Consider the following 16,190-nt stretch of genomic DNA (forward strand, 5'->3'; position numbering starts at 1 on the left):
GTAAATAGAGAAGAACTATTGTAAAATAAAATTATAGTCTCCTGCTAAGGAGGCTAAACTTTATTTTTTGGGCAATGAGAACTTACTGAAGCCTTCTGTCATGCTGGGCCCCTATTGATCTCAATAGATACTGCACCATGTTCAAAGAGACTGAAGAAGACACCCAGAGCCAGCGAATGAGACATAAGGTTGATTGAGGGAACTTACATACAGGGGTCCATTGGCAGCAGGCTAGACAGGAGCACTGCTGTTAAAAAAAAAAGTGTAGTTTATATAGCATTTTCACTTAGTACCCTCCCCCCAGCAACCTCTTCCATGCCACCTTCATTTAACCCAAAACAAAGGGCCTCAAACCTCTGTATGGCCTGTATTCCACAGGATGGGCCACAGGTTCAGACGTTCCTCAGAGATAGGGAATGAATCTCCAGGTTGGCGACTCCCAGATTCCTTAGCTGGGAACTCTAAACTCACATTCCTTTTAGACCATAGGGTCATTCTCAGAGTATGCTTAAGTTATTGCTGTCAGATGTGTTCGCCGTACACCTTCTGTGCAAGGGAATGATATGACAGAGGCCGTCCTCAGTATTCTTACAAACTTAATCTGACAGAAGTGAAGCCCATTTCTGTACAGACTGCACTAGTCCAGACAGGAACAAATAAGGACCTAAGTTAAGAGGTCACAGAGAGAAGAGAAAGGCTGGAGATGAAACTATGAATGTGAATAAAAGCAAACCCAACTGCATCTTATGAAGAATTGTTTCAACATTCTAATTGGAGAACTAAGAAGAATTACAATTAACTTTCTCCATGGCTCATTGGTGGAATAATCTGAACCCCTTGGTCCATGGTATAATTAATACTTCTGATGGGTACTTAAACCGTCATTTCTTTTTAAGATGTTAGGCCGGGCATGGTGGCTAATGCCTGTAATCTCAGCACTTTGGGAGGCCGAGGTGAGCAGATCACCTGAGGTCAGGAGTTTGAGACCAGCCTGGCCAACCATGGCAAAACCCTGTCTCTACTAAAATACAAAAGTTAGCTGGGCGTGGTGTCTCACACCTGTAGTCCCAGCTACTCGGGAGGCTGAGACACAAGTATCACTTGAACCTGGGAGGCAGAGGTTGCAGTGAGCTGAGATCGTGCCATTGCACTCCAGCCTGGGTGACAGAGGGAGACTCTGTCTCAAAGTTGCCCATTTTGGAAAACAGAAAACTGAAGAAAAAAAAAAAAGATTTTAGCAACAGCTTTGCCTGGAATGTGATGTGTATTTCCAGCAACAAGGAAGTGATTTCATAATTGACAAAGAAAAGATAATACTGAAGAGAAATCAGAAGTAAAGCTTCCATGCTGATGAGCAGAGTGAGGTAAACCATTTATGAATGGCCACAGTCACACGCCGTAAATGAATGATATGGTAATGAATGCACTTACAACTGTGCTTGGTCCATGCATGTACTCAGTTAGTAAAAGCTCTTATTACCCTCATGAATAGAAATGGAGGAAAGGAAAAACCAAGTCCAAAGAAATCAGATCCTCTGGGGAAAAACATCAATAGCTTTATTTCTTTGCAAAACAAATAATTTCTAGAAATCTGGGTTCTGAAGAGTGAGAGAGTTGGACACTGTGAATTCACAATTTCTTGTCAGTTTAGTAAGGACAGGTAAAGTGCTGAGGAGTGGCTCTCCTCTTAGATGGAGAAGGAAAGACACACTGATGGCCCCTGGGTTGGTGCTGTAGCTGTGCCTCAGACTTTGAGGCAGCTGCAGTTGGTCAGTGCTGGCATCAGTGGCAGAGCGATGCCACCTCCTCACAGCCCAGTCTCCCATGGCTACAGAAGCCCCAAAGAGTCCAGAAGACCTTGTAGCCATCCCTTGTTATTCACGAAAGTCAGAGCCACTGTAGGCTTGTTTGTGAGTTGGTTCATTCCTTCATTTATTAGCTGTACTGAGATTTTTACTGAGCCTTCCTGGGTGCATATGCACAAATGGGTGTATTGGAGAAGCAAATGAAAGCACATGTTGGCTGTCTTGTTCCCAAACCCAGCACCGCTTACACATAAGAGAACTTCTCAAGTGAATAAAATGGCTGAATGAAAGAAAACAGAAACACTTCAACATGGAGCCTGCCCTCATTGTAGTGGGAAGAAGCTGTGGACACAAACGGCTAATGTGTGGTGGGCTGGGCTAAGGGTCATGAAACAGCTGCATGTAACATGATATGGACTTCAGATTACAGAGAAATACCCCAGCTGAGAAGTTCAGAGAAGGCTTCGTGGGCATTGCTCCCCCTACTGGGATCATGTGCGCTTAATCATGGGGTCTTTGCTTTCTCCTACTTGTTCCTATTCCTATGCTACAGCCCCACGAGGCCTTCTCTAACTTCTAGGCTAGAAGTGCCTCTCCTCGATCTGAAGTCCACCTGAAAAGAGGAGACTGCGGAATGAGTCGCTACTCCCCTCCCCTAATTCCCTCACTGATCCTCAAATTTTTACTGTGCGTGTTACCTAGGGAGTTTATTTAAAATCCAGATTCCAGGTCTGACCCTTGAGATACCATATCTGGGAATCTGAGGCTGACCAAGAAACCTGCATATTTGCCACGTGCCCCTAGGTGATTCTGATATGGGTGGTTCATGACAGCAGTTTGAGAAACCCTGCTTTAAGCATGCACAACATACTTCTCTCTTTCTTGAAATGACCACCTCTGTGTTATTCATTGGGAAAACTTCTTCTTATCCCTTAAAACCCAACTCAGATTTCTTTTTCTCTGACATTTCCTACCCTGACATCTGGACATAATTGTCCATCTCTAGGGTTCCATAGAGCTGTAATTTTTCAAACTGCAGGACATGCCAATTAATAAGTAAGCCATGGAATCAGTTTAGTGGGTCAGTTTAGTACAACAGAGGAATACAAAATAGTCATATTTTTATCCATTTTTTTCAATTTTATATAAATGGATATCTGCAGTGTCACTCACTGTCTTAGGTTCCTGGAAGCAGATGACAACAGGGATTCAGGTGCATGTGTTTTATTAAGGGAACACATGTCAGGGAAAACCTATAACGGAGTGAGGGAAGTAGGCTAGGAAATGAGAAAGGGGAAGGCAGGTGTGGGGTCGAGGGTCAAGTTTAGCTTTGGGTCTCATCCCCCAGGGAAGCTCTGAAGTATAAATTACGCCACAGAGTTGTACCCCACTGAGGTACAGGGCTGGCCTGTTGTGTTCCTGCATCAGTCAGTTGTTGATGCTGGACTGCCACAGCAGATGTGGGTAACCTTCCAGGTGAGATGACTCTAATCAGCCAAGAGCAAGGTCCAAGAGAAGGGGGCAGTCGGGAGCCATAGCAGCAACAGTCTCAGGAGCTGGCAGCTGCATGCACTGGCCCAGTAAAGGGGATCTGGCAGCAGAACAACAGCACCTACAACACCTACTCATTGCATGCTCGGACCCACCTGCAGGGCCCAGTGCAAAATAAAAATGCAGAGCTTATGTTCTAAAATCAGAAGAAGAAAAAGGGCCATTGAAAGTACTAAAATATTGGCCGGGTGCGGTGGCTCAAGCCTGTAATCCCAGCACTTTGGGAGGCCGAGACGGGCGGATCACAAGGTCAGGAGATCGAGACCATCCTGGCTAACACGGTGAAACCCCGTCTCTACCAAAAATACAAACAATTAGCCAGCCGAAGTGGCGGCGCCTGTAGTCCCAGCTACTCGGGAGGCTGAGGCAGGAGAATGGCGTGAACCCGGGAGGCGGAGCTTGCAGTGAGCTGAGATCCGGCCACTGCACTCCAGCCTGGGCAACAGAGCAAGACTCCGTCTCAAAAAAAAAAAAAAAGTACTAAAATATAAAACATTATACTTTCTTTTCATGATCGTTCTCTCAGTTTGTCAGAGCATTTTGTTATTTGCTGTTCAATGTCATTCTATGTAAAGATATATTAAAATTTAAAATTATTAGCATGAATTATACCGTTCATCTTTGTAGAGTGCAGTGCCAATTTTAACTGGAAACATGAGAACATTTCAACTCACACATGGAATCACTGAAATTCCAGAATTTGTATTCATATCCACATAGTCAATTTGTAGTCATATATACATATGTATTTCATTCTTAACAGAACTGTGAGAACTCTGCACAAGACTAAGTTAACTGTTTTCATTTCACTTCCTGCTATGTATTCAACCGACACTCTACCTTCAGCATACTGATGAGTAAGGAAGGACTGAAAGGAAATGAAACTGGGTTTTCCTGTCTTTCTTTCCTTCTAGTCATCCTTTTCAGTGGAAGTAGTGGGCTAATGCAGGGAAGTCACATGAATAAGAAAATATATGAGGTCTGGCATGGTGGCTCACACTTGTGATCCCAGCACTTTGGGAGGCTGAGATGGAAGGATTACTTGAGCCCAGGAGTTTGAGACTAGACTGGATTTGAGACCCCATCTCTGCAAAAAAATAAAAAAAGTACTAAAATATAAAACATTATACTTTCTTTTCATGATCGTTCTCTCAGTTTGTCAGAGCATTTTGTTATTTGCTGTTCAATGTCATTCTATGTAAAGATATATTAAAATTTAAAATTATTAGCATGAATTATACCGTTCATCTTTGTAGAGTGCAGTGCCAATTTTAACTGGAAACATGAGAACATTTCAACTCACACATGGAATCACTGAAATTCCAGAATTTGTATTCATATCCACATAGTCAATTTGTAGTCATATATACATATGTATTTCATTCTTAACAGAACTGTGAGAACTCTGCACAAGACTAAGTTAACTGTTTTCATTTCACTTCCTGCTATGTATTCAACCGACACTCTACCTTCAGCATACTGATGAGTAAGGAAGGACTGAAAGGAAATGAAACTGGGTTTTCCTGTCTTTCTTTCCTTCTAGTCATCCTTTTCAGTGGAAGTAGTGGGCTAATGCAGGGAAGTCACATGAATAAGAAAATATATGAGGTCTGGCATGGTGGCTCACACTTGTGATCCCAGCACTTTGGGAGGCTGAGATGGAAGGATTACTTGAGCCCAGGAGTTTGAGACTAGACTGGATTTGAGACCCCATCTCTGCAAAAAAATAAAAAATTAGCTGGGTGTGATGATGTGTGCTGGTGGTCCCAACTATTCAGGAGGCTGAGGTGGGAGGATCACTAGAGCCCAGGAGGTCAAGGCTGCAGAGAGCTGCGATTGTGCTACTGCACACCAGCCTGGGTGACAGAGCGAGACTCTGTCTCTCAAAAAAACAAAAAAAAGATATAGGATTCCTTGGTTGTTTATGTTTCTTAGAATGCCTTTCTTTCTGCATTCAAAAGAAGTCTGGTTCTAACAGAAAGCTCGGTTTCTTGGCGCTATCGACACTCCTGTTAATTTGATCACATGAGTAACACACTTACCTTGCACTCACTTTGAGTCTCACTGAACTCCCAGGCACAGTAGGTCCCCCAGAATTCTGTGTTCATTGGCCGTGATGTGCACTATCTGCAAATGGGGCAACAAGGAAGCAGACACACATGATGCGCACATCTCTTCTGCTCACGTGCATGCTCCACTGTCCCAAAACACTTCACTTACAGAACAAGTTCAAAGAAATAAAATTATTAACTCTATCAAGATGGTGACAGCAAAGCATCAAATCAAGCATGGGGGCTTTCTTTGGGGGGTTGGGGGGTGGTCCTAGGTAACCATGAAGCTGGCCCCGCCCATTTGCTTCTTACATTAAGTTCATTCCATGCAGGCACAGCTTCTCCAGGATTCTGATTAGTCATAATTCCTGAGGAAATTTACAAAATGACACTAGTGAGACAAACTACAGCTTCTAGCTGCTGCAGTTGGTCCCAAGGCTATCATTGATACCATCTCCCTCCCTCCTCTCTACACATTCTAGATTCCCCTCATCCTCAACTGGTACTTCTGAGATGACACACTCTCGTCCCTCATGGGCTGGAGGCCCTGCGTTGCATGCCTTATCAGACCACATGTATGGGAGCACCAAAGATGCCCCAGTGGATCACCTCAGTGCTGTACATATTCCTCATGTCCCAATGATATAGCCACAGCCCTATAGTTATGGTAATTCCTTCTTGTGACTACTGGTCTGCTGGCATGAGGAGCCCAAGAGACCATGTAGCAGCCATAGCTTTAAGATTAGCAGAAGGAACTCTGTCCCCCTCCAGGAATCAAGACCTCTAGACCCACAGAGTGGTAATGTTACAGTGACAAGAAGCCCAGATTCCCATGGTTACTGGGAGTGATAGTGGGCATGGCTAATCCTACTTGGTTCTCCCAAGCCCATGTATTCTGCCTGTTAGGGACCCAGCATCAAATTCCTTGATTTAAGGAGTACATAACATCCCAAAGAGCACTGGCCCATCTCCTTGGGCTTCATTTCCAAGTTTGTGAAGCTAATTCTTCAGCTGCATCTTTAAGGGGCCCCAATGCACTGCCATCTCAGGTCAGCATCTTCCAGGTAGTATGGTTTGTGTAAGGGCAGTGAATCCTAAAATCACATGACCACTGCTGAATTTCTTTTGCTGGAAAGTGGATCTATTGTGCAGAGGAGATATTATGTTTTCACATCTTGGTGAATTAGACACTCAGCCCTCAGAAAAGGGTGCTGGCCAAGGCCACAGAACAGCTGGTTCTCACTATGGGAAGTCATGTGATATCACCTTGGGCCAAGGCACCCACTTCACTAGCCCTCAATGTAGGGGACTAATGTGGTATTTCATAGAATATATTGATGGTCCAGATCCTTTTGGGCTATATTGTGACAGAGAACAAGAGAATTAAATAGGCCTGGAGCAAGACTGTGAACATACCCTCTTGCCCTTCCCAAGTATTCTCCTCAGCACTCTCAGACTACAGAAGGAACCCACTTGCCCTTGTTGGAAAATAGAGCACCACCATTCCACCCCACCACATTTGCAGACAATATAGAAATAACAAAGGACTGCAGATGTTCCTTTTTCCTTACAAGTATGGAAGAGAAAACATTTTTGCATATCAATATCTACATAGCATGTTCCAGAGGCTGTATTAATCTGCTCTAGTAAAGACACTCCATCCAACCCAACAGCTGCAAGTAGGACTACACCTTGGTTAAATTTGTGGTCATTCCATCTGCCAGTGATCCATCCAACAACTGCAGAAACAAGACTGGTGCCTTAAATTGGGGATATGTTGAGAACCACCACCCATTCATCCTTTAAGTCTTGAGAGTGGCACTCTGAGGATGCCCCTGATTTGCAATAGTGTTTTTACGTACTGTCTTGGCTTGGGGTTGGGGCTCATTTTACAGGATTTTACTTGGTCTTTTCCTACTACAAGAGCTCTTAACCCACAAGTCAAAGAACCAGTGCCAACTGCAAAGCAGATTCATTCCATTATATACTCAAGAATTGAAGAAAATTATCAATAGGTGGTTCTGTAAATCCAGTGAAGTCACGATGAAAGGCACCTGGCCCAGCAGTCCATTTTAGGACCCACGTATGTCCCTATTCTAACAAGGGGACCATGGTGGCACTTTGGATACCTGGTTATCAGCATAAGCTCAGATCCTGTATCCACTAATACTGAAAGATTATGAGTATGCCCCCTTCCCCAATAGACAGTTATCTTTGTATAAGTAATTTACCTAGGCTGATAATTCAGCCTCTTCTCTGAAGTTCTGCAACTCTTACAATTAATGCTTGTGAAGAATATTCAGCTCTTCTTGCCCTCTAGTTTAAGGAGATGAGAGTCTCTTAAAACACGCCCCAGGGAGGCCCTCTGATTCTCACACTTTTCTTTACATTGGCGATTAATTGTCCTGACCTTGTCATTTTCTCTCATCAAAGACATTCAACAACAGCCACCCATTTCCACAGTTCTTACTGGAACATCAAAGGATGCGGATGCCTCCATATCTTTCAGTGCCAGAAATACTGCTCAAGTCAGTGCCTCCCCTTCCCTGCCTGTATTCTGTCCCATTTCTCCACAGGTGACAGTTTCAGAAATTGTATCACTACTTCATGCCAGGGATCATCAGTGCATGTCACCCACCATGATCCTCACTGCCAGCCAAACAGTAAATTATCCACCTCCAGAATTGCATCTTAGGATCTACTTTTAGGTAAACTGGCTGGCATTAATTATATCAAGTCAGGTGCCCTAGGAGAGCCTAAGATGGGATTCAATTGCATGTGATTTTTCAAGGAAATATTCTTCAGGAATACTCTTAAGAGAGTGAAGGATAAAAGATAGAGAAAAGGAAAGAGCAGAGCGAGACGTGGTCTCAGGTAAAACAAACCTTGAATTGATCCTCAGAGGAGCTCGGGGCATACACTGCAGGCAAAGTTGTCCTGCCCCTTGAGACAACCTGGTCAGCCTTGTCTCAATCAGTCATTGGCTATGAGCTCCCAAAGGTAGTGTTGGGTGGTTAGGGAGGGAAATGTGAAAGAGCAATCCTCCAGAGCAAGGCTCAACTGTGAGCTGTCAGCAGCCACACACACAGCAACTGGGGTATGGGTGCACAAACAGCTAAAGGAGATTTGGGAGGGGTACCTACAGTGTCTACTGCAATTGCAAGGCTATTTTATTTTATTTTATTTGAGACAGAGTCTCACCCTGTCACCCAGGCTGGAGTACAGTGGCGTGATCTCGACTCACTGCAACCTCTGCCTCCCAGGTTCAAGTGATTCTGCTGTCTCAGCTTCCGAGTAGTTGGGACAACAAGTGCACACCACCACTCCCAGCTAATTTTTGTGTTTTTAGTAGAGATGGGATTTCGCCATGTTGGACAGGCTGGTCTCTAACTCCTGACCTCGTGATCCACCCACCTTGGCCTCCCAAAGTGCTGGGATTACAGGCCTGAGCCACTGCACCCAGCCTCACAAGGGTATTTTTTTTTTTTAATGTTTGAAAAACATTGCATATGGATGACTTTACATATACCTCTGTCTATTAAAACCCAATCTGACAGTATAATTTCTCATTTACATTTCTGCCTCAGATGCAAAATTCTAAACTCCTCTGTGGCAGAGGCTCTGTCCTATTTATTTTGCATTCCTAATTCAGGAGCTGGCACATAATTGTTACTAAACATTTATCAAATGAAGGGCAGTTTGGGGTAGATCACAGAGCAACTAGAACTCCAGGCTAAGTAACTTGGGCGTTATTCTGTTGGCAGTTAGAAAGAGTTTGAGATGCCTGGTTGGCAGCAGTGCATGATATGTATTGGACCAAAGAGAGAGAAGAGAACGGTGCCAAGAGATTATTGCAGCAACACAGGCAAAAGTAACAAGAGGAGGAATTTGAGCGGAAGCTGTGAGTGTGGAGAGGCAGATGCAAAAGTAATTAAAGAGGTATTATCTACAGGGTCCAGATGGCCTCCGGCTGACATCCAGTATAGAGACCGTCAGGGATTCTAATTAATCATGTTAGGAGTTTTATACTTACATGCTCCCAAGCAGATAGAAGAGGAGCATTTCTCATTTTGCATGGAAGAAATATCTAGAAAATAAATCCATGTGGGTTTTCTCATTGTCATGCCCAATTAGGCAAAATCCTTAAAGTGGGCATGGGAATAGCCTCCATATTTTGGGCAGAACTCCACAGTCATATCTGAGAAAACCCAAGGTTATCCATGTGGAATTTACTCAGTTCATTAGCACAAAGGGTACTTAAAATTAAAGTTGCTTCCCGGGACACTGCTTTCAAATCAATCATTCTATACAGTAACATCTGTTCCAAAGCTGCAGTATTAGCACATTATTCTCAGCTGGATTCTGGACTGTATTCTGCTTAGAATAATTCATCTGTGACTCATATGAATCATATACACACCAGGAAATACAGGGGGTGGTGCAGTGGGGGACTGGTTTTCTTGAACTCTTTCAGGCCTTGATTGTAGGCAAAGCTGTTTACATTCCTCTCCCATTTTAGGGCTCGGAAACTTTTGGCCAGAGTCCAGCTGTTCACATTGTTTTAGGAGAGCCAGTTCCTGGGAACCCTGTTACATGGACTGGACCTGGATTTGCCAGGGTTCTCCCTGGCGCTGGCTTGAGATTTGCTGTCAACAACATTCCCTTTCCTGTGGACTTCACCATTGCCATTCGCTATGAAACCCAGGTATCCTTTAACTCTCCAACTTGGTGGTGAAAAGCTGACAGAAATACATTCTTGAAATGTTTCCATTTCAGCCTTGCTAGAATAGGTTCATCAGAAAAGGATTTGTAAAAAGTGAACATCTGGGGAGCGTTATAAACCTGGTTGCTTAAAGATATTGAAGCAGCACAGTGAGCCATATGCGTGTATGTTGTAGCCCATGGAGAGAAGCTACAGTTGAAGTTATGTATTTAAGGTACCAGGTTTAAGGAAGTGGTGACTGTTTGTATAAGAAAAATAGCCAAAATAACACAAATCCTGCCCTCCTGGTACTTTTCTTGTAAAAATTTAATAAACCAGCACTTGTGCAGAGATTCAGACTCACAGGTGATGCAGCAGAGGCATTTGTTTGCATTTGGATCTTACCCTGCAACAAGAGAAAGACCAAAAGCAAACTGCCCCTCTTGTTTCCCACTACTAGACCCCCTGCTGCCCGTCTTTTAAGAAATATCTAAAACAGAATACAAGCCAAATTTACACCAATAGTTCCTAACCTTCCTTTGGATCTGAAACCCACTCAACATCTCCTTTGAAACATATTTGATATGGCTGGAGGGGAGTGTGGTCTTAGAGGCTCCCAAGCCCCACTAGGGACCACATTCTGGAGGCTCTCGTGGTGCATCACATGCCCAGAGCAGCTGATCTGCTTTGAAATGCATGATAGGACATAATTCTCTATTTCTCACTTACAAATGAAAGCCAAGGAACGTCAATGAACTTTGGCTCAGTGAATATGATAAGAAAGGCTTTAAAAATATATATAGATTAATTTATCTATAGAGAGAACATGACCCTGACACCTTAAAAAAAGCTTTTCCAAACTGTAAGGCTTCAGAATAGAGCAAATTTGCATATCTCCCCAATATATAGATTCCTTTTGTAAAGGATTCCAAATTATTATTATTTGTTCTGTGATCCAGAGCCATGATAAACGAGTCAACTTCCTGGGAAATAGGGGTTAAGGATTATGCTTGTCAGGAGAGCTAAAGTTTTTCCAGGCCCGTGAGCCCATGAGAAACAATGCTTTTTCTGCCTGGGTCACAATTCAGGCATCAGAGAGTTGGGCCTGGGAGTGAACCTCTAAGACTCTTTCAACTCCAAAACTATTTGCCAAGTGGCCTATGGGTTGCAAATTCAAGTTCATGCACTTTCCATTAGCTATACGTGTGTTCGTGCAAAACATTTTCCTGCATCCTTGCAGTGACATGCCTTAATGTCATGCCTGTCTAGTCTGCAGCTGACTGGACTGTCCAGATCGTGGTGAACCCCCCTCAAGGGAGTGAGCACTGCGTACCCAAGACTTCACAGTCAAAGCCTCAGTCTTTTGCCTTACCAGCGGCTACCAGGTATGTTTCAGACCTGTCCTCAAACATTGAAAGCTTCTTAGAATTTTGTTCACTTATCAGTAATTTGTATGTGGGAACTAAGTGGGAAAAGGGGAGGACTGAAGAAAACTGTAACATATATTAAGCACTTACTGTGTGCTACACTATGCTTTACATTTATTATCACTTGTAATCTTCATAACAGCTCAGTACGGCAGGTTTTGTCTTTATCAGATGAAGACGAAATTGAGAAGGAGAATACTTAAATGACTTACCGAAAACTCATCGCTAATGTGTAGCAGAACCAGGATTCTAGCCAGGATATCCTGACTCTAAATCTTGAGTGTTCCTTTTCCAGTCCCCAGGTGGCTTTGAAATATAAGAAAGCAAAATGCAACAAGAATAAGAGTAAAACATTCAGCTTGATTACTCTCAATAGATGAGAATCTTTGAGGTAAAAGCCTACTAATTTTGAGGCCACTGATTTTGCCCCAATAGAAACTTGTGGCAAAATATATATATATATTTTTTGAGTCAGAGTCTTGCCCTGTCACCCAGGCTAGAGTGCAATGGCATGATCTCTGCTCACTGCAACCTCTGCCTGCTAGGTTCAAGTGATTCCCCTGCCTCAGCCTCCTGAGTAACTGGGATTACAGGAGCGTTCCACCATGCCCGGCTAACTTTTTGTATCTTTAGTAGAGACGGAGTTTCACCATGTTGGCCAGGGTGGTCTTGAACTCCTGATCTGGTGATCTGCCCACCTCGGCCTCCCAAAGTGCTGGGATTACAGGTATGAGCTGCAGCGCCCTGCCACAAAATAATTTTTTTGAGATTTTTTGAGATCCTGTTGATGTTAACATGAGAGATGGGATGAGGACCTCTGTCCCATCCTTTCCCCAGAGTTGTCATGACAACCCATAGCCAATAGTTTCTCAGACTTTGACACTTGGCACAATGGTATGGAAGAGCCACAGAGGATCTGAACGTGACTTTACCATCCAACCAACCCACCTGTGCTGGTCTAGACCTACACTGGCCTCAGGGCCACGGTGTGGGTCACTGCCCAGCACAAGTGCAATGCTACCAAATACTATGGCCATTTAGCTAATATAATTGTGCTTCTGTGGTCTGAATTTTTGCTTTATCTCTCTTAATACAGAATCATGCTGTTTCCCACACCCATCTGTTTAGAACCAGATGTACAATATTCCATAGATGTCTATTTTTCTCAGCCTTTGGAAGGAGAGTCCCACACTCATTCACACGTCCTGGTGGACTCCGTAAGTATCACAGAGCTTTGTGGGTGCTTTCTTCGCTACTAAGCACCATTATAACTACTTTTAGACTCATTAGTGAAATACTTCTTAAAAAATGTAAATGTGTTTGCTCAATTATAAAAGCCACCTAATAGCATTTGCAAATTTTATATAACAGTATGTCCCAGTAATGGTTTGGAGTATTTTACATATTCTTTAATCACAGAAACCCTGTGTGGTAGGCACTTTCATAATTTTACAGGTGATAGAACAGAGGCACGGGGTCACAGAGCTAGTGAGTGAGGAGTTCAGAATCAGAGCCACCCTGCCTGCTTCCACATCCCTGCCCTGAGCCACGACAGCACCCTGGTGGTGTAGGAAATGTGTGGAAGAAATCCAGCCACACGAATCATTATCATTTTCTAAGTTCCCATTTTATACATCCTACACTTTTGTATCATTGAAATCAGAGTGCTTATACAATGTTGTAGGCCAATTTTTTTCACCTCACACTTCATCATAAGCATTTTCTTATGGTATGTATGCTGTCTTCTTATCTTTAGAAACCATGCATAACATTTCCTGAGTGACTTCTTCCAGCGTCTTTCCCCCACAGAGTGGGGCGACTGGCATTCCTTCCAAACTTCTTACTCTGCGCAGCCCTTCAGACCCAGGCTTGTCCCTGGGCAGAGTTGGGCATTGAGTAGATTTACTTAAGTTACTTATCTATTTTCCCTATTCCTGGTCATATAAGTTGCTTCTATTTTTTACTACTATGTGTATTTGATACATGTTTGATACATATGTATATTTGATACATTTGAAATATACATATATTTGATATATATTACTACTATGTGTATTTGATACATATTTTTTAAAATACTTTAAAATATTTTCCTACTTTACCTAAGGTGTTATGGCTCTTGAAATAATTTGTCAAAATATTTTCTGGAACATATTCCCCAATTAAATTTTTTTTTCTTTTTTGAGACGGAATCTTCTCTGTCACCCAGGCTGCAGTGCAGTGGCATGATCTTGGCTCACTGCAACCTCTGCCTCCTGAGTGCAAGCAATTCTCCTGCCTTAGCCTCTCGAGTAGCTGGGATTATAGGCGCACGCCACCACACCTGGCTAATTTTTGTATTTTTAGTAGAGATGGGGTTTCACCACATTGGTCAGGCTGGTCTCGAACTCCTGACTTCAGATGATCTGCCTGCCTCGGCCTCCCAAAGTGCTGGGATTACAGGCATGAGCCACTGTGCCCAGCCTTCCCAATTAATTTTTAAGATCGTTAGTACTGTATGAAGGTACCAGTTTCATCCCAACTTCAACAGAATTGTATAGAATTGTGTGAGATTTTTAAAAAGTAATTTCATGGATAAAAATAAAATTTCTTTACTAAAATTGCATTTCTGCATATTTGTGAGAATCTTCTAATATCATGACTTTATTGGCAAAGTACAGCCCAACAAAGTTTTCCTGGGCCACAGCCAGTCCCGTTTGTTTATATATTATCTATGGCTGCTTTCAAGCTAAAAGGCAGAGTTTAGTAGTTGCACAGAGACTTTACAGCCACATTTCATCTGGCAACCATAATCAAAGGTGTTATAAATCCTGTACCTAGAGAGTTCTGTAACAGTTCAGGTGAGAGGATCTATCTACCTGGTAGATTCTACCATATTATAGTAGAAATAAAGTAGAAAGTAGAAACAACTGGAAAGTTTAATTGGGAATTTTAAACTGTCATGATTTCCCTAACCGTATAATCCATTTCTCCACTGAGGAGTTTTAAATAGAACCGCACTCATTAACCAACATATGAGTTACAAAGGGAAGAAAATCAAATCCGGGCCGGGCGCGGTGGCTCAAGCCTGTAATCCCAGCACTTTGGGAGGCCGAGACGGGCGGATCACGAGGTCAGGAGATCGAGACCATCCTGGCTAAAACGGTGAAACCCTGTCTCTACTTAAAAATACAAAAAACTAGCCGGGCGACGAGGCGGGCGCCTGTAGTTCCAGCTACTCGGGAGGCTGAGGCAGGAGAATGGCGTAAACCCGGGAGGCGGAGCTTGCAGTGAGCTGAGATCCGGCCACTGCACTCCAGCCTGGGTGGCAGAGCAAGACTCCGTCTCAAAAAAAAAAAAAAGAAAAAAAAAAAAAGAAAATCAAATCCGATAGGTTTAATTTGGGGAGAAAATGCCAAAAAATGGGAACCCTAGCAAATTAAAAAGGAAGAAACTAATGAAGTTCTAGATCACTAAGGGATATTACTGTTATTATAATAATCAGGAAACTCAAATTTATAACAGCCAATATACCTTGATTTTTAAATCTATGTCCTAAATATTTCTAAACTTTGTAAATTCCAAAGGTTATCACTTGATGCTGTACTAAAGGTATTCATCTAAATTATCCACTCATTCACTGAGTATATATGGGCCAGGAAGTATGCTGGTCCTGGGGTGTAAAATATGGTTCCTTATTAAAAAATAATTCTCAGCCTAATACAGAAGAAATACTTGTATATAAAATCATTACAATGATGTTTGATAGATGCAATAAGTAAATAATTTGGAATTAATTTTAAAATATTGCATTTAGGCGGGGCATGGTGGTTCACACCCATAATCCCAGCACTTTAGGAGACTGAGGCAAGCAGACCACTTGAGGCCAGGTATTCAAGATCAAACTAGGCAACGTGGTGAAATCCCGTCTCTATTGAAAATACAAAACTTAGTCAGGTGTGATAGCACATGCCTGTGGTCCCAGCTACTCAGGAGGTTGAGACACAAGAATCGCTTGAACCTGGGAGGCAGAGGTTGCGATGAGATCATGCCACTGCAATCCAGCCTGGGTGACAGAGCCAGACTCTGTCTCAAAAAAATAAAGAAAATAAAATATTGGATTCGATTAGTTTTCAATCACTCATTCTCTTACATATAACTCTGGAAAACCTGAAGCATGAATAAAAGTTAAGAGAATAACCCATAATTGGTAACTGTCAGAAATCTTGGAAGAGGCCCAGACTTGTTTTAGGTCAGATTCCCTAAAGCGGAAGCTGAGACAGGGACTCAGGTTGATGTGATTTACTGAGGGTGTGTTCCTGAGAGGAGAGGAGTGAGGAAAATAGGGGAGGACAGGAGAAGGAACCAAGCAAGGATGTGATCTCCACTGAAGTGTGGCCTCAGGCTGATCCCACCTGGAGCTCTGGAGCCTGGATTGCACCACACAGTTGAACCTCCCTGGAGGCAAAGGGGTGCCTTATATATGCCCAGCTACAGGTTCATCACCACCACCATCCGCCCCACCGTGAGTGCATAGACCCCTGGACCAGGTGGCTGAGTGCAGTTTTCTGAAGAAGGGAACAGCTGTGAGGCTTAAGGAGCCAGTGTCACACCCGCTACAGGATGAGTACACCAGCCTGCCAAGGCAGACCTAAGCCGGGCACCTACAGTGTGC

At 43.2% G+C, this 16,190-nt stretch overlaps 1 protein-coding gene across 2 annotated transcripts in view; it reads left to right on the plus strand.

Moving 5' to 3' along the window:
* LAMB4 (laminin subunit beta 4) overlaps nucleotides 1-16,190 on the plus strand; it is a 69,946-nt gene that overhangs the window by 42,064 nt on the left and 11,692 nt on the right. The window contains exons 15-18 of one of the 2 annotated variants that reach the window (XM_033193301.1): nucleotides 9,927-10,112; nucleotides 11,379-11,494; nucleotides 12,633-12,753; nucleotides 13,746-14,141. In XM_033193301.1, the coding sequence (XP_033049192.1) occupies nucleotides 9,927-10,112; nucleotides 11,379-11,494; nucleotides 12,633-12,753; nucleotides 13,746-13,940 (618 nt within the window). In that variant the 3' untranslated portion in view covers nucleotides 13,941-14,141. Of the gene's footprint in view, nucleotides 1-9,926; nucleotides 10,113-11,378; nucleotides 11,495-12,632; nucleotides 12,754-13,745; nucleotides 14,142-16,190 lie in introns of those variants that run through there. The other variant, XM_033193300.1, reaches the window with a different exon arrangement.

Source organism: Trachypithecus francoisi, unplaced genomic scaffold (assembly GCF_009764315.1).
Source record: "Trachypithecus francoisi isolate TF-2019V2 unplaced genomic scaffold, Tfra_2.0 Lachesis_group4, whole genome shotgun sequence".
Classification (NCBI taxonomy): domain Eukaryota; kingdom Metazoa; phylum Chordata; class Mammalia; order Primates; family Cercopithecidae; genus Trachypithecus; species Trachypithecus francoisi.